Below are 18,451 nucleotides of genomic sequence, written 5' to 3'. Positions count from 1 at the left end.
ATTGACACTCACCTAAAGCCGGTATTTTCTACAACAGTATGTTGAAAAGACACCAGTGTAATTATGATGAAACCAGAAACTATTGAGGACAAAACAAATCCAAAACTACAGCTTTACTACAGCTTTAAGCAATAGAGACATGTCAAGATAAGAATTCAGGTAGACATCTGAATGCCACAGAACAATCACATGCCTGATTAAAGTTCAACACTTACTTGCAGTTGCAGGATTGTGTGCTCAAAAGGAGGAAAAGATGATGTGAAAGAATGAACACTTAGCTAAGAGATAATGAGGGTAAGAAAATTCAGAGGCGTGGCAATACTGAACATCTAAAGGTACTACAGATATATACACACAGACACAGTGTATATAATATGATGCTTGCATATGTATGTGTGCATAAAGAAGTGTAGTCTCCCTGTCAGATACTCTGAAGAGAGCTCAGTAATTACAAAGATGCCACAGGTAAACCTTTGTAAGTCCATGTTTGTGACAGCAGCCAAGAGCAATTTGGGAAAGTTACATTGTTCTTCTGGTTTCTTACACCGTTCCCCTCTTGTATGCACCCTCCTTTAGGGAATAACTCCTGCAACTCAGCTCAGACACACACACAAAAAAAAAAAACACGAAAAAAGCAGAACACACGCAGAGATGCCTACCTCGTGTCTCATAGCCATTACCAACTTACAACAGCAACCTGAGTGTCACCTACGATCAGGCCTCCCCACACCACGGCCTGACACCGCACAGGGATTCTCATGCAGGAACCGCCCGTTCTCGTGCCATCCACAACACCAGCACCCTCCAGAGAGGAACAATGGGGCGCACCCGGACACGGAGGGATGCCAAGGAACGACCACCCTTCAGCCTCCTCACACAAAGGGCTCGGCCCGGGCTCCTCCAGGCGGGGAGTGAGGGGGGGCGGAGCGGTGCAGAGCAATAACGGGTGCAACGGTTCCTCACCCCCTCCCCCCCTCCCGGCAGCCCCGCATCGTCTCATCCCGCAGCTCTGCGGTTTAACGGCCCAGGTGAGCCGCGGCGGAGCAACAGGCGGGTGGGGGCAGCCGCCTCCCCGCGGAAAGGGCTTCTCTAGCCGCCGGGCGGTGGGGGACAACAGGCACTGCCAGCGGAGCAACACGTTTGGACACGGGGACAGCCAGGAGACAGCGGCCTGCCCTAGGGGCCTCCCGAGGAAGGAAAGAGCGAGAACGCAGCGCTCCGTTTCGATCTGGGCGTGCTCCCGCTCCGGGCCAGCGGGAGGGGGAGGGGAAACGGCCGCAGGTGAGCACTCCGCCGGCCTCTGGGGTGGCAGCGCCATCTGCGCCGTGACGGCGGGCGGGCGACAGGGCCAGGCTGCAGGGTGGGGACAGCACACGGGCGGCTGCATCGCCGCTCCCACCCACCCCGAGGCCGCGTTATCCGCAGCAGCGGCCGCATGGCACGGGGCAACGAGCGGGAAGACAGCTCGGGGAAGGGCTTCTACAACACCGCGGGGGGGAGAGGAGCGCGTTACCTGCCCGGGTGGCCGCCCAGCTCCCGGTCGCTCAGCGCCGCCGTGTAAATCTTCCGGTATCTGTCGGCCAGGGCCTTCCCCGAGAGCAGCAGTTGGTAGCGGCCCCGGCAGCCCGAAGGCGGCGGCAGGGCTCCGGGCAGGGCTCCCAACGCGCCTCCTGAGCCCTCCTCGGGCCCCATGGCCCCCACAAGAGCGGAGCCGCCGGAGAGGAAGAAGAAGCCGCCCTCTGCCCCGGTGCAGGAGGCGACGGCTGCTCCCGCAGAGGCGGCGGCTGCGGCGCTCATCCCCTCCCCGTCCGCCCCCTGGTGGCTGCGCTGCCCGTCGGCCCGGCGCGCACACAGGCGGCTCCCGTTGCCTTCACCGCCGGGGCCCAGCCATGGGGAGGCCGCTGACGCCGCCACCGCCCCGTGGGCTGCGCATCCACTCGGGCCGGGGCCGGGCTGCGGAAACGCGCCCGCCACTCCCCTCGACTGTCCCTCCGGCCCAGACGCAGCGCCGGCCGCCGCCGCTCTCTCCCGCAGGCGGACGCACCGAGCTCCGGTCAGCACCGTACACCTCGGGGCCGGCGACCCAGCCGGTCGCTTCCTCCTCCCGCAACAGGGGGTGGAGGCCAGCGGCTACCGCTTCCCCTCTGGAGTTTCAGCTCGGCGCCGCCGCCCTGGCCGCGCAGCCGCCTGGGCCCCACCTCCTTCCCGGAGACAAGCGCATGCGCCGCCCCGCCTCCCGAGCAGCCCCCGGGAAGTGCGGGGTGAGTGGGGTGCCGCACCTGCCTTCAGCAGCTGGCGGCGGTCTTCAGCGTGGAGGGGCATTGCTCCTTCAGGGCGGGGTGTGGCCGTGACTGTGTGGGCCACGGGCACCTGAGGAGATCCCTCATGTTTGTTGAGTACAGAGGGGAGTGGTTTTCTTTCACTGTCCCAGAGGTTATTGATGCCCTGTCCCTAGAGGTGTTCAAGGCCAGGTTGAATGGGTTCCTGGGCAGCCTGATCTAGTATTAAATGGGGAGGTTGGTGGCCCTGCATGTGGCAGGGGGGTTGGAGCCTCATGATCCTTGACGTCCTTTCCAACCCGAGCCATTCTGTGATTCTGTTCTAGGAGACCATCACTGTGCTGTCCCCTCGTGCTACAATCTCTGCTCTGCCTTGTGGACTTGCACTGGTGTGACCAACTGCAACACCGGGCTCCCACAGCCTTTGTGCTCTGTACCACGAGCAGGTCAGACTCTGGCAGGGAGGGATGAACTCTTTTTTAACACTTGGATCCCTACATGCAATAGCTACATGTGGTCAAAATTTCCTTAGATCATCTTCACTGGTCCCAGGATGCCCTGCATGTCTTTAGAGGAAAAGTGGGCACAGGAGCATGTGCCCTTGCAGCACATATTCTGTTACGTCCTTTCATGCATTTCTTTAATTTTCACTTTTTATCTCTTGTAATTTTAGCTCTGCAGTTCTGTCACCCTTTCTACTGTTTTACCCAGCTGAAAGCTTCAAGCATACAGGTCAAAGTATGTCCTGTAAAAATAATCTATACTAAAATAAGACTGCATGTAAAATGCAGCTTGGATTTAAGTCTGTAAAAAAACTATCTCCCAAACACAGTGCATACTGTCCTTCATTTATTTTCCAAGTGAGGGCCTAAAAAATTCTGGAATTCTGTTGCTAATGAATACGGATGTGTAGGTGGCTCTGAAAGTAATGCCTCCTATTTATTTCCATGGAAACAACAACACATACAACAACACTACTTGAGAGAGCAAATTCTGAACAAGGACCTGTTTGGTGAACTTATAAATATCTGTATCAGTGGAGATGACCCTCTGTCGCTGTCAGCACTGATGAAATGCACCACCCAGTGCCTCACTGTGCTCACATCCAATGTTTGGTCTCCACAATTGCCCAGTAAACATCAATGAATGTCAGTGAGTACCATTTTTTTCACATGAAAGAATTGAGTGACACACCTTTGCTCCATACGTACTTCCATGTCAGACGCCATGTTGTCAGACTGCTCCTCTGCTGCCATCTGTTGCATGGCAACAACGTGTAATGGAATACTGGTAAGAAGATTCAGCCTCTACTCGCCAACATCTGCCTCTGACATCACAGGCCAACATAAAATAGAAGACATTACTTTTGGAGCAGCCCTCTTACAGGGCTCTATCTGTATAGATAGAGTTGCAAACAACTTTCTGATTAACAGCAAATATAAATGAACTATATAACTGTCATCTTTGTTATGCTCCTATACTCTTAAGTGTTCATGCCAAATTTCAAATACTTTATACAGAGAATGAAGGATGCTAAAGATAATAAACTGTACAGGACTTATTTGGAATAGTTGGCCTGGTAACAAAGTTAGCCAGATTGGTGCCATCACTGAGAAAATGTTGCTTTCTGAATGTACTTTGAGGCACCAGAAACCATCCGCTAAGTACTTAAAATACTAACTACAGAAAAAGCCTTCCTTATAATTTATATACTGCAGAATTTGTGGGGAGGAGAAAAAAAGGAAAAGGATAATTCAGCAGTGAGAAAAGAAACCACAAAGAAACAAGCTCCATGTCTCATGGTGCCAGCCCCACCAAATTGTTTTTGCTCTGGCAAACAGAATGATAAGCCTTTTTCACTCCTGTTTTAGAGACTGCCTGAAATCATTCGCGCAGGCAAGAACTGAGAGCCTGTTTAGCTTATTTTATAATTTGTTGCAACAGCTGCTACTCTTCACCAGACACACAGTGCCTGATAAATGAGCTATCTTCTGGTGTAAAATTGCACATCAAATCTCAAAACCTTTCTTCTGCACGTATGCTGTTGTAGCCATCTTAATACAAGTGCTATAAAAGTCAAGTACTGGCAAAGTTTTAGGAAAATGATGCAATTTATTGCAATTCTTGCGTATTGCTCCACACTCTAGAACATGTCTAGGCTGGTGTTGTACAGAGCTGCACACAGTGTGTGGAATATTGCTCTTTGCAAACTGCAACTGCTGTTCTGCATCTCTTTTTATCTTAAGTCTTTGCTTTTTGGAGGGAATCTCAGTGTCTGCAGTGACTCCTCCCACAAACTTCAGCAGGATGAACTAAAATATTTGATAACTGACACCACAATTGAAGAGAAGAAGCCCCAGCAGCAGGACTTGCTGGGGGCAAGGAAAACAGCCTGCAGGAAAGGACTGGGGGTCTGGGTGGACACCATACTGAACATGAGCCAGCAGTGTGTCATTGTTGCAAAAGATACTGCATTAGGCAAAGCATTGCCGACAGGTCAAGGGAGATGATCCTTTCTCTCTGCTCAGCATTAGTGAGGCTACACCTGGAGTAGTGGGCCAGTTCTTGGCTCCCCAGGACCAGAGACATGGGCAATTGCATACTTCTGCAATTGGTATAAAATAATTACGTGTTCAGACTTGTTAATTCAAAAGTTAAAAACAGTGATATGGTTTTAAAGAATCTGTTCACACCAGATTAGCCCTTTGTTTTATGTAGCTGTAGTGCTTTTCATCTACCAGAAGACGCTTGTATTCAATTCATTATAAGCATAATCTCAGTCAACAGAAAGTGACTATTTTTTGGTAGTTTTGCTTTGCAACCAGAATGTATCTTCTGACAATATCCTCTTCCTTTTTGGTACCATTTACTTGCTGGTATTGAATGAAGCGCTTTGTCAGTCAGCGTCTCTCTTTTACCTTAAGGTGGGATTTTCAGCAGTTGCATTCATGAACTTGGCACCTTTATGAATAGTTTCTATCTGAAAAAATAGCTCCAAACTCATCTGGAACTCAGAGTCCGACAGTCCATGCTCTTCAGTATCGCTGCGCACATTAATTGTATTACCATGAGTTTCGACACAGCAGAACAGGAAATACTAATATGTAATTGAAAAACTCTCATATCCTACATGACTGGATATAAAGGGGAAATTTCTACAGTTTCATAATCTGACCCTTTCACTTTTGAATTACATTTCTAGGCTTTGATTCTTTAAAACTTTCTCAGTATGATACATTTTTTACAGTCTACTACAATTGATTGTTAAATTTCTTGTTCACTGGAAGCAGCAAAAAATTCTTTAATGATAAAAAGAGCAAAACAGAAACTATGTTGACTTGTGACTGTGTTGACATGGCCGCCTTCATTCCTACAATGGGGATGCTCATCCCTATATCAGCTTGTTTTCCAGCTCACACCTTCTTATGCTAGCCCACATTTAGCTTATCTATGCAGCACCAAGAGAAGGAAAACAAATCTCACTTAATAAAAAAAGTGAAAAAATGTAAAAATGTACTTCTAAGTTTGTTTTCTTAGGTATGGTTGGTTTTTCTTTCTCCTTTTTTTTTTATTTTTTTATTTTTTTGCAAGTTAAGTTTTCCCAACATTAATTGTAAAGACATGCTAAAAGACAACAAATAAACAACAACAACAAAAGAACAAACATAGTTTCTCTTCTGTGTGCAAGCAGTCACAGATTCCAAAGAGCTTGCTAATTGAAAGGTTTCTCTGTGCATCCCTTCTCCTACTTCTGTTTTTAAACACTCTATTGTGGTAACATTTAGAATTTAGGTCTGCCTTAGCTGAACTATGCTATCTTCTCCTTGAAATTTCTTCTTTAAAAGTCACTTAGTAGAGAAAAATGTGTGCAAAGTGAAAACATACAGCTCAGGCATTTCATAAAGCTGTATCATATGTATCAGCTCTTGAAGTTAAGATAATGATTCCTTTCAAGTACTAGTGAAATCAACAAAGAAATCTTCTACATTTTACTTCTACTGTGATGGTATGACTGGCATTAAAATAAACAAAAATACAATAGACACACTGTTCATGAGTAACACTTCCCTTTCAAAATTGTAGCAGTTAATTATTTAATAGTATTTCACAAGTTTTACTATTACATAGAAATTGAGAATTTTCCTACATACATTTATGACATTTTAAGACATTATGTATGTCTTGATCAGCTGGATGTCACATGAAGACAAAGTCAAAGAAATATTACATAAATTGCAGTAACCATTAAGAGCAAGAAAAGTTACTCAAAATATTTTAAACAACAGTACCAGAGTGTGGGAATGAAGTGGAAAAAAAAAAAACAAAGAACCAAAAAGACTATTAGAAACCTGCAAAGATGACATTACTAATGATTCATAAAATATAATGGCTATGAAATTGTCTAGGTTGAGAGGAAGAAAAAATGTTTGACATTCAAATCTACAGATGCCAGCAAGATTTGAAATTGGACATTGTCCTTGGAAACAGCAAGTGCTCTCCAAGATAACATGAAATGCTTACTGGATTATTATTTTGAGTGAAGAAAAAAAAAATACAGACTTAGATGCAATCTCATCCACAAGTCCTGCTGTAGAAATACAGGAATGGAGGAACCACTTTGGTCTTCAAGACCAACCCTTCACAAGAAATGATGCAAGAGATGTGGAGACTGTAAATCCTTTACAAGACACAGAGCACCTATGTTCTGTTGAAATCTAGAGGGTAAATTTTGGTTAGACATAAAGAAAAAGTCTTTTACAATGAGGATGTTGAGGCACTGAAACAGGTTTCCAGAGATGTGGTGGATGCCCCATCCTTGGAGACTTTCAAGGTGAAGCTAGATCAGGCTCTGGTGAACTTGGTCTAGTCTTGGATCTTCATTTCAGGGGAGTTGGACTAGATAACCCTTAAAGGTCCCTTCCAGTTCTAAGGATTCTATGATTCTATAAGCTAAACTGGCTTAGCATAAAACAACCTAGTGCTTCAAATGTTACTCTGCAAACGATAATCTTGGGTATCCCAAAAAGAAAAATGGATTGAGATTATATTTCCATTTGGACCATGTCTTCATGCAAGACTAAAATTACATTATTGAGACTTGTCAAATTGATAAAACAGATCAGTCTTAAATACAAATTCCAGTCTCAAGGAAGAATGCCAGGGATATATTTAGAACACTTGAGGGGGATTTGTAAGTCTAGCTAGTCTACAGTGAAGGGATGGTGCTGTGAACACAGAAAAAAAATTCTAAGGTTCAACTACTGAAGAACCCATGCAGTTACACACAAATGTATTTTTAGTACCTGAAAGTTACTTAAATGTTTCTTGAACAGACGTTTCTTTCAGGCTTTATGTTGTTTTAAAAATACAGAGTCCCAGGGTTTCTCTGAAAAGCTCCGTGAACTGTCTCAGCCATAAGTTCAAATGAGCACAGATATGAACTATCACATTGCATTTACTAAACCTTGAATGCCATGCACACACCTGTTGTTACATGAGCAACACTATTTTGGTTTTGTTGTTTTTTGGCTAGTTGTTTATTTTGCTGGGTTTTTTTTCTTCTCCTTGTAGACTTACAATTAGTAAGGATTATTACATTAGCCACCAGAAGGATTATTTTCTTACCAATATGCATCTGTAGGACAGTCAAAAGGATCTTCCCACTTCATAGCTGTGTTTGTGAGTTTCATGGTACACTGCTTAGCATCCTGAGTCAAGTGGTCCCTGGGACCAGAAGGGCTAGGACTTGGACTACAAGAACTAGGTATAAAGGTGACCATACCTATCTGGAACACAGTCACAAAGCAACCCATCCTCATGGCATGATCACATGAATATATTAATAATATTCTATTTAGAATTGTTTAACATACACTAAATGTTTTAGAAGACCTAGATCTAGAAATAATCGACTAAAAGAAGAAAAATTTAAACATAGTTTCCCTGCTTTTAGTAATATATCTAGGTTTGCTCTTTGTATTTCTTTTTTTGTTTTAAGTCAGAAAACAAGACAAGTTAGCTTAAACTTGTTCAGCTGCAAAGTGAAGACAACAAGTAAAATTAAAACACACCCATGAATTGAGAAAAGGAGAAGTAAGAAGGATATTCTAAGTTATTAGAAGAGGTTTATAAACTACATTCTGAAGAGATCTATCTCTCTTCCTACTAAGAAGTAAAAATAGTAAAGTTGCTAAAAATACTAAGTACTCTTACACATTTGTTCTGTATTTGGAAAGTGCTTGTATTATGTGAAGCAGTGCTGCACTTTTCATTCCATTTACATTAACACTTCAATTTGATATTAGGAATATCTGTGGAGAAGACACATAAAAACTCTGTGAACCTTAGCTCAAGATTCAAGTGTTCTCATTCTACTTTTTTTCCTAGAAGTCCCTAGTACTCAAAGAGCTATCAAAATATAACTGGAAAGCTAAATTTATGCTAGTATCAGAAGCACATACAGGATGACAATAATAATTACCATGTAATTATTTTAGTGTCACTCCTCACTCAAGTATCAGGAGAGACTACAGTGCTCGACAACCAAAGATGAAATAGCATTAGTTATTGTGTTATATAAAAGTAGGTCTCATTAAATAAATATTTCTGTCTTTGACAGAGTTACAAGCATAGCCATTCAAGTTAGTACTAAAAAAAATTCTGACTCAAACATCAACACCATAGAAAGCAATAGACCATGAAATAAATAAATTATCTGATTAGCAAGAATTTCTCATAGTATAAGTGCATAGGGCATCTTTAGATAGAATTTAAAAAATTACTGCAAAGTGTGCTTGTATTATTGACAAGGATCTGGTCCCACTCATGCTAGCTAGTAAGTCCAATAAATAAATAAATAAATAAAAACACACAACAATAAAAATACACACACAAAAAAAAAAAAAAAACACAAACAAAAAAAATTCCAAGCTACAATTTTTTTGCAGTCAAGTTACTTAGTAGGTTTTTTTGTTTGTTTTTTGTTTGTTTTGTAATGAAGATTTTACCTCTAGTATGCTGTTGGTTTTTTTATGATAAGCAAAAAGACAAAAAGTGGCATAGTTGTGAAAACTGTCAGCCCTGTACATCTTCTGCTTTTAAACAGCAGGGTTTTATTTCTTATTTTACAAATTCTTTAAGAAAGCATTATTCAATGCATCAAGAAAACACTTCGCTATCCTTCAGTTCACACACAATCTTTCCTTTTCCTTCCTTTTCTCATTCATAATAATACACTTCTCTCTGTTCTTGAAAGTGAAACAGCCTATTCTCCTTAGTCCTTAAAGAATCCATACTCCGTTACTGTAACACCTAACAACACTGTATTGTCAAGGATTTATGTAAGCCTTCATTGCGAAATGGGGAAGGATGGGCAAAGAGAAGTGATTCTATCAATCTATACTATACTTCTGAGATCAGTATGGAGCAGGCTTATGATTGCCAGGTGATCTGAGATCAGCGCTGTTTGCAACACAGTGCTCTTTCAGAAATAATCTGAAAGTGCCGTGTGTAAGTGTTGAATTTAAGATATCTTGATGAGGCTTTTGACACTTTGCTCCACTCAAAGCAGTTATTAAAATAATGATTTTAAAGTAATGAGATAAAATATAAAGTTATTTAGTTATATTTTTATGACATTTTCAAATATTTCAAGTATTTCCTGCTCACAACAATAACAGAAAGATAAATAAGAAATTATTAGCCTCTATTCATGCTTGGAATAATAGAGCTAATTTACAACCACTTCTCTAGGCTATTTATTCTAATCACAAAAGGGAGGATTTATTTTATCTAATTTTAGTCATCTAAATGTTAGGCATCTCAGAATAATCTGGTTTAAAATCTAATTAGGCACATAACATAACTCAGTCTAACACTAGCAGCCAATAATCTAGCAGAATTTGCTACATTAACCACCCATGTATTAACTCTTTTGTCCATACTATTTAAACTTTTTTTGAAAGCATCCAAGTTCAAAGTTATATTTGCAAATTGTATACGGATATTTGGTAATAAAAGCTAATACAAATCAATTTTAAAGGAATGTAACTGGCTGACAGTCTATTGCTTTAAACATGCTTTGGAAATGAATAGTTTGGATAGTTTAGAAAGTATAAAAGGTTTGAAGAGAAAATAATCATCTCTCTTTGAAGTTTTCAGAATAATTTATTTATTAACATGAAACTGTGTTTTCTGACAGGTTATTTTATATTTATTTACATGCTTATAAAGGTAAGCATAGAAGCAAGCTGAAGCTTTGATTGTAGCAATTAAAAAAATTTACCCTTTCTTCTTGCTTTCTACTGAATTTAGTCTGTAACTTCCTTTAATAATCCTAAAGAGAATGGTTCACGATGAATGCAGCAAAAGCCTTATCTAATCATAATCTGAACCAGCATAAAAAAAATTTAGAGCTTTAAATGTTCATACTGGGAAGAGGTGGATCAGACAGTAGTACATACTGGAAAGGAAGGTCAGAAAGCCTAATAGTAACTAAGGCAATATCAATTATGTAACATGAGAGAGTGTTCCAACATCTGGATCCAGCTGCATTCCAGCTTCATGTCAGATTGAGAGCAAGCCTCATCATTTTTCCCTTTCCTCTTTTGTTTATTTATATGTATATTTATGAAAGCTTAGGGAAAGGAAGTGATTTATTTGTGTATCAACCACACTACTAGCACTCACAAATATTTACATGCATAAATTCATTTTAGAAACCACAAAAATGCCTTGCAACATAATTTAACAGGAAATAATGAGAAACAAGGACACTCATCAGGAAACAATGATTAACAGGAAACAGAAATAATGGATTCGTGAAATACTAAAAATATGTGACACTAAGGGACATGGTTTAGTGGTGGGACTTGATGGTCTTGAAGATTTTTTCCAGCCAAAATGATTATATGATTAAATGATTAGGAAATTAAAAAGAGGTCAGTAAGAAAATTTGATAACTTAATTAAGATATTCCATTTAAGACCAGTGATATGGACAAGAACAGAGAACTCTTGTAGGCTTGATGAATCTGACTGAGTGTTTCATCTGACTATTTTGATTAACTACATAGAAGACAAAGATTTCTGTTTCTTTTCCCAACTGTACTTTTTCCTCTGCAGACTGCTGTTCATTCTGAAAGAATAAACAACAGTTTAACCAGATGGCATAATGAAACATTTTAGTGCCCTGATTTTTCCAAAATGATTTCAGGAAAAAAAACTGAAGACCTAAATTGAGGAAGATGGTTGCTGCTGACTCTCAAGAGCCAATGGGTAACTCAGATGATGCTGGGCTATTCTGCCATCTGAAGGTGCTATTGGGAGTACATAAGGACATGCATGAGTCTTCTGTCTTTACTCATAAGTTTGTAAGTGGAGCCAGTGATGCCTTAAAATACAGGTCTGGTATTATACAGAGTAAACCCACAAATTTTTCCTGGGGTCACTCAGACTAAAGAATCTGCTAAAGGAATTAAAATGCTGTTCCAGTTTCTATAGTAGAAAGTCAAAATTATAGTCTGTTAGGAGAGACCTTTCAATTAATATCCTAAATGAAGAGTTTTCAACCAAAAGAATCTTGCTGGAATGTTTTCCCATGAAAGAAGGTTTTTGCCTGTCTTTCCAGTCAGGATGTAAGTTAATGAGGAAATCTACCTGATGAATCCATTTTCCAAAACAGATGACACACAGCAGCAATTCCTGCTGAACCATGCAATATTTGTTGCAACTGAATACTGCCTCTCACATGTTTAAACTGGATTCAGCTAAGTCACTGTCAAGCTCTATGTTCTGGGCTCTGTAGACTTTTCAAGAGATATAAGTTCTGGATTCTCTCCTATTTTTAAGCATTCTTATTTGTGACTAATGCTTCATTTGCAGAGGGGAAAAGATCACCGAAATGTGTCCCCTCTGTACAAAACATGAAAGGAAACAGCAAAATCATAAAATAATGAATGTGTCTGGCTTCACATATTCTTCCAAATCCTGTTCCTAACATATCTTCCAGTATTTTTTCATGGCTTTGGCTCTGATATTAATTTAGCTTTTTTAAGTGATAGCCTGAGAGGCCACTGGCTCAAGGTCTGACTGGAGGGAGACTAGCCCTGCTGCTGCCAAAGTACTGGAAGAACTGATTCAGTCTTTGCCAGGAGTGAGATTATCTAGTTCTGGTCTCGCATCAGAAGCAGAGATGTTGCCCAAACATAATGGATGTCTTTTGAGATTTCCAAAGAGTGTTCCAAATGTCTTTGTTATCCAGTACACTGGACAAACAAGTAAAGCACAAGTTCTGTAAGAGATCTTCACCTTTCTTCAATGGCAGCTGGAGTCAGGTGTCTTCGTGTCTATGCTTAGGCAACTGACTCAGGCCCATTTTGACTGAATGAGTACCCTTTGAGGATGGATGATAGTTCAGTGGGCTGATATGTCATAGAATCCTGATTCTATGATACGTCAGATTTATGCCAGCATAAGCAGAAACAGTCCCTTGAAATTCCTTCTGGACACAGTAGATGATTCAACATATGAGGGGAAGCTGAAATCTGGATACTCTAATTCCAATGAAGATAGCAAACTGTAAGACAGTAAACATTAATAATGTAAATGGATCTATGAGTTCATGCACTCTGTTGAGAGAAAAACAGAAGTTACCTATGAAGTCCTAGAGCAGACTAATGGATTTTGGATAGGTAAAAACTGAAAGATTAGACAATAGGGATGCTAATGATCTCATGTCTGTCTTTTGTGGGCAATCTCTTTGTCTAGTTCCATGCAGTTTTGACATACTTTCTTAGACTCTGCCTTGTACTGTCTAAAACTAGTCATCTCAGCACCACTCAGTGTTTGAATTTTGTAGACTGAAAGCAGTGTATTCAAGATCACTGATCTACCTCAGCAAGCTGAAAAGGTCAATATAATTTCACCACAGCTCAAATTGTGCAACAGATGTTCAGCAATGCAAAGAAGAAAGGAAATCACTGATTTCTCAATCTATACCCCTTACAAAGCCTCGAGTTGAGTTTGGTTATGTGGATGCTATCCCATTCCTGCTATCCCATTCTCTGCCTGCTGAGTCTGAATGCTTTGCCAGTGGGTGAATTACACATCCTGTAGCTGCTGCAAGCCTACTGATTCTGGCTTGGCAATCATCTGCATTGCTCTACTGCCCAGACAAAACCCATGAAACTCAGCTCAGGGGTTCTAACCATCCCACTGGTCTTTTTGATTCTACTTATATCTTAAGGGGGACCCTGCCTGAAAGATTTGAAAAATACATAACATCTTGATAATATGAATGATTGTATCTACATCCTCATTGCTCCTGTGGCTGATCTTGAGGCTTTCAGGCAAGGAGGGAGAAGTCTGTAGAAATCTAAGAAACTCTTGAAACACTGTTTGTCTGCAACTGTATAGAACTTTCCAAATGAATTTGTCTTGAAGAAAACCATTTCAGAAGTAGAGAACAGAGCATGTTATCCCAAAAGGTTAATGGAGAAGAGCACCTGATCTATCCATGAATCTGTTCCCATGGGCAAATATTTGCTGAAGGAGTGCTTAGCCATTAAATGGGAACAAAATCAGTAAAATATTACTTACTGAAGATGTACACTCCAAAATAGCTTCTCCCTTTCCTTGAGATGACTAAATGCAATTAGGGCATTAATCAGCTGGCTAATAGGTGGCATTCGGACCACCTGAATGCAAGCTATGGACAAATAGCCATTTCTTCTTAAGAGTATCAATTGGAAAAAAAATAGGGTATTTGATGTTAATGTCCATGAATCCTTTTGACTCCAGCTTTGTGGTCCTAGCTTTGCTTCTGCTCTGTTCTGAAGCTAATTCTAAACTTAGGTACACAATTCTATGATTCTATGATTCTATAATTTAGAGGAGATGCCTAGGCTACATGTTGAATCTTGGTAGGTTGGCATTCCTTCTGCAGCGGATGTTGTTTTGGAGTAAACTCCAGAAATAAAACAAACTTTTCAATGATATTTATGAGTCAATACTTTGTAATAAATTTAAAAGAAAGTCAGTATATGATCAGAGTTTATAATAAAAAGTCTTACATGTGCAGATTAAAAAGAATTATTTTTAAAAAGTTTCCCATTTGTTGATAGATAAATTTATTTAGGAGAAATGTCTCAGAGTGGTATGTTCTTTGGAGTTTGCCTTTTTTTCTTCCCTTTGGGTTTCATTAGCTCACTGTTGCTGAAAGTATCTCCCTTGTGATTAGATTCCCTAGGAATACCTCCCCCTAAGAAAATAAGCAATCACTGACACTCTCTATTTCTCCCTTTCTCCCTTTCTCTCTTTCTCCCTTTCTCCCTTTCTCTCTTTCTCCCTTTCTCCCTTTCTTCCTGACTTTCTGCCTTTCTTTCAAGTGTAAAGAACAGGTTGTATTTTTAAAAATTATCTATAGCTTTGTTCCTTAAAAATCTATCAGATAGATATCATATTCTATAATGCATTTTTCTCCTGACATTTTTAGTGACATGCCTTAGTCATAGAAAAATCTCAGCTTCTGCTCTTATACGAAGATTAGGAAGAGATTGTTATGTAAGGACTTTACTGGGTTTAGAACTAGGGAAAATGGTGGAATAAATGTAATATGGGGTAGTTCAGAGTAATTTGCTTACTCATTATTACGTTGCTTCTCAGAATACATGCTATTGCAATTTCAAGTTACTTTGAGAGTAAATCAAATGCAAACTGGTACACCTATTTTATAGGTGGAAAGAATCTATCTCTATGAATATAAGTTCCTGTGTACTTTCAATTTTCCTTGTTTGTGAAGGAAGAATGGTTTTATCTTATACGTATTTGTCAGTTTGGCTTTAGAAGCTTTGGAAAGACAGAAGTTCAACTACCATCAGGAAACAAACTGTGAAGGAAACACCTTCTCCATTAGAAAATAGATAGGAAGCAAGAGACCAACTGAACCCCAAAACCACATCAATCTGAAGTCTTGTTTCAATGAAAAAGAAAGATAAGTGAAAACTGTGCATGTGAACATACTGGAGGTATTTGTCCAGTGTAACATTTTTAAACTGTGATATCTAGACTCCTGGGGACTATAAATTCCTTCATAATAGTATAAAACAGTTAATTATGAAAAGGAGGACAGGTTTTTTGTCAGTAAACATCAATTTTTCTATATGCTATTAAAAATTTTCTAAGCTTCCACAAGTAGAAACATCTGAAAATCTCTAGGATATTAGTTTATTATTGTGGGAACACTTGAACTGATTGAACTGTCTTTGGTATAGCTACCTTCAGATTTCAAGGTCATCCTTTTATTACACCTGTCCCTTTATGAACTGTAATATTCTAAATTTATTCTATGTAGGACTACTAGTTTAAAAATATTGTTTTTAAAAAAGCATAGAACATGCTCACAAGGATTCATATAAAATTTAAACAGAAAATATATTGTTAATTCTTGAAGCCTGTATAAGACTTTGAAAACTTTGAGAATACATAAGCTTAATGTGTATGTTTTTTGTATGTCTGTGATGACATAAAAAAGGGGTATAAACTGATCTTGAGCATGCTACTTAACTGTTAGTTTGGCCACTGTGCCTGCACTGGCTTAGCTCTGTCCAAGAAATATTTGCTTAACAAGTGACCAACAGTATGCCATACAGTTTCAGACTGGTTAATGCCATTTGCCCTTGGTTTCAAGGATCACTTCCTAGCCCTTTATGTAGGTTGGGTCAAGTTATTCTTTAAATATATTTATTTAAATCCTGTTAACAGCAGTATTAAATGCTCTTCTGGCAGAAAAAAAGAGTATATGTATCTTGTGGCTTTCATAGTTTATATTGTCATCATTTTATCTACTTGCAGTAAAACTTATTAAAGAGAATAAAACTTGGAGAATAGCACAGAGAGCTTGAGGAATCTTTTATTCCTGGAGAAGTGGGCCCATAAAAACCTAATGAGGTTCAATAAGGCCAAGTGCAGGATGCTGCAATTGGATCGGGGCAATCCCAGGTATATGTATAAACTGGGGGAAGATCTCCTGGAGAGCAGCCCTGCAGAGAAGGACTTGGGGGTCCTGGTAGATGAGAAGCTGGACAGAAGGCCAACTGTGTTCTGGGCCAGCAGGGAGAGGGAGGTGATTGTCCCTCTCCACTTGGCTCTTGTGAGGCCCCATCTGGTGTACTACATCCAGGCCTGGGGCCCCCAGCACAAGAAAGACGCAGAACTCCTAGAACAGATTTAGAGGGTCATTAAGATGATCAGCGATCTAGAGCGCCTCCTATGAGGAAAGGTTGAGGGAACTGGGCTTGTTTTGCTTGGAGAAGAGAAGGCTCCGGGCAGACCTCATTGCGGCCTTCCAATACTTGAAGGGAGCATATAAACAGGAGGGGGGAGAGGCTGTTTACGAGGGTGGATAGTGATAGGATAAAGGGAAATTGTTTTAAACTGAGGCAGAGGAGGTTTAGGTTAGATACTAGGAGGTAGTTTTTCACTCAGAGGGCAGTGACGCACTGGAACATGTTGCCCAAGGAAGATGTGGATGCCCCATCCCTGGAGGCATTGAAGGTCAGGCTGGATGTGGCTCTGGGCAGCCTGGTCTAGTGGTTGGTGACCCTGCACATAGGAAGGGGGTTGAAACTAAATCATCATTGTTGTCCATTTCAACTCAGGCCATTCTATGGTTCTATGATTCTATGATTCTATACCTGAGATTCCAGTGAGTTTTAATTAAAAAGAATATCTAAGGAGTGCAGTGAATGGTGTTGGTTTGGTTTTTTTCCCAGAAAATTTCATGATAGAGTGCTGCTTTTGGAAAGAGTTTTGCCTTCCATAGTTCCAAAAGACAAACCTTTTCTTAGGTAAAACATCAGGTCTTTTCCTTTTTGTAACTGGCTAATGGTAATAGAATGAAAGAAATGTCTGTCTTTGCTAAAAATAGCCTTCATCTCATTCCCATTCATTATGAAAGAAAACAAACATTTCTATGTAATAGGTTCTTTAGTTAATTCACTGTCTAGGGATGTTCTTTGTGCATCTGTGTTGAAGGAGAAAATGAATACATGAAGAGAGAAAAAATGTTACAACTTTTAGTATATAGAAGTTACGGTAATTCACAAGATTTTGGTGAATTTTAGAAAGTTTTTGGCAAGTTTCAGAATTCTTCTTGTCTTCTTAATACCATAAAAAACAACAACAAAATTTAGCATACAAACACAAACATACAAAAACAAAAACAACAAAAAAATTTAGCATAGCATGTATTTTCAATCCTCACAGAAACTGTTAAGGTAAGACCAAACATGTCAATAATGTATTAATCTTCTTCTCAGTGCAAAGAATCCCTCCTATGTCTAGAAATATCACCTGTGCCTTCAGAAAAATTCCCTGCCAGGAAAGGCTTCTAGTAATAGTGCTGCTTGTGTTTTCAATATAGGAAAAAAAAAAAAAAAAAAAAAAAAAAAAAAGCATTACTAACTGTTCTAAATATTAAGATCAGACATAGTGGTGAATAATGAGGGAGTGTGAGATTTTATTTAATGTTTCTGGTTCCACTCTGACTTATTACTTAGAAATAAGAGAAAACAGAGAACAAATCAGTTCACAATAAAGACAGTTCATTTGGGAATCAAGAGAAAATGTATTTTGAAAAGGAAAATGTATCAGAGCAGAGGCATTCATCCTGTAAACAGGAACTTAGCTACTCTTCATTTTCCTCATCAGGCAAATTTCTGTGTCCTATCAAAGTAATGAAACAGCTCATATGATACAGATAGGAGTAAGGTGTGTGTGTGTATCATACACATGTTCTTGCCTGCTGCATGAAAATACATTTTCTTTTTTTAGCTGTGCGGAAGCTAGGCAGACATTTCTTAGTACATTTTAGTATGGAGCATTGGATGTGTAAATTGTCAACTCAGTGGCTATAGAGGTGCGTGTTTCTGCTCCCTAACTTTCTTACTATAAGGCTATGGTTGAAAATGATTTTGTAAATGATTTAGTAAATGGGAAGAACATCCTCAAATTTTTTTTGAATTTTTTTGATTTTTTTCCAAAAATCATTAAAGACTATCTTTTGAAAGCTTATCATAATTCTTTTAGTTGATCCCAGTTGCCTCAGAAATTTTATTTATGTTTTAGGATTTGTGAATTTGTTGTTTAACAATGAGAGAGAACTGTTTCTGGTTC

The 18,451-nt window shown here is 39.9% G+C and overlaps 1 protein-coding gene and 1 long non-coding RNA gene across 18 annotated transcripts in view; one reads left to right on the top strand and one right to left on the bottom strand.

Moving 5' to 3' along the window:
* The window catches only part of MYCBP2 (MYC binding protein 2), a 216,164-nt gene extending 213,930 nt beyond the window's left edge, over positions 1 to 2,234 (bottom strand). For 16 of the 17 annotated variants that reach the window (XM_085215694.1, XM_085215695.1, XM_085215696.1 and 13 more), the window contains exon 1: positions 1,514 to 2,234. In XM_085215694.1, the coding sequence (XP_085071820.1) occupies positions 1,514 to 1,797 (284 nt within the window). In that variant the 5' untranslated portion in view covers positions 1,798 to 2,234. The remainder of the gene's footprint in view (positions 1 to 1,513) is intronic. The other variant, XM_085215710.1, reaches the window with a different exon arrangement.
* On the top strand, positions 779 to 17,733 carry LOC146545708 (uncharacterized). The gene is made up of 2 exons (XR_014880888.1): positions 779 to 1,281; positions 2,606 to 17,733. It is a non-coding gene; the product is annotated as an uncharacterized LOC146545708 (long non-coding RNA).
* The last annotated feature ends 718 nt before the right edge of the window (positions 17,734 to 18,451 follow it).

Source organism: Meleagris gallopavo, chromosome 1 (assembly GCF_905368555.1).
Source record: "Meleagris gallopavo chromosome 1, MGAL_WU_HG_1.1, whole genome shotgun sequence".
Lineage (NCBI taxonomy): Eukaryota > Metazoa > Chordata > Aves > Galliformes > Phasianidae > Meleagris > Meleagris gallopavo.
Note: the sequence above shows the minus strand (reverse complement) of the source record. Positions and strands in the feature narration are given on the sequence as shown.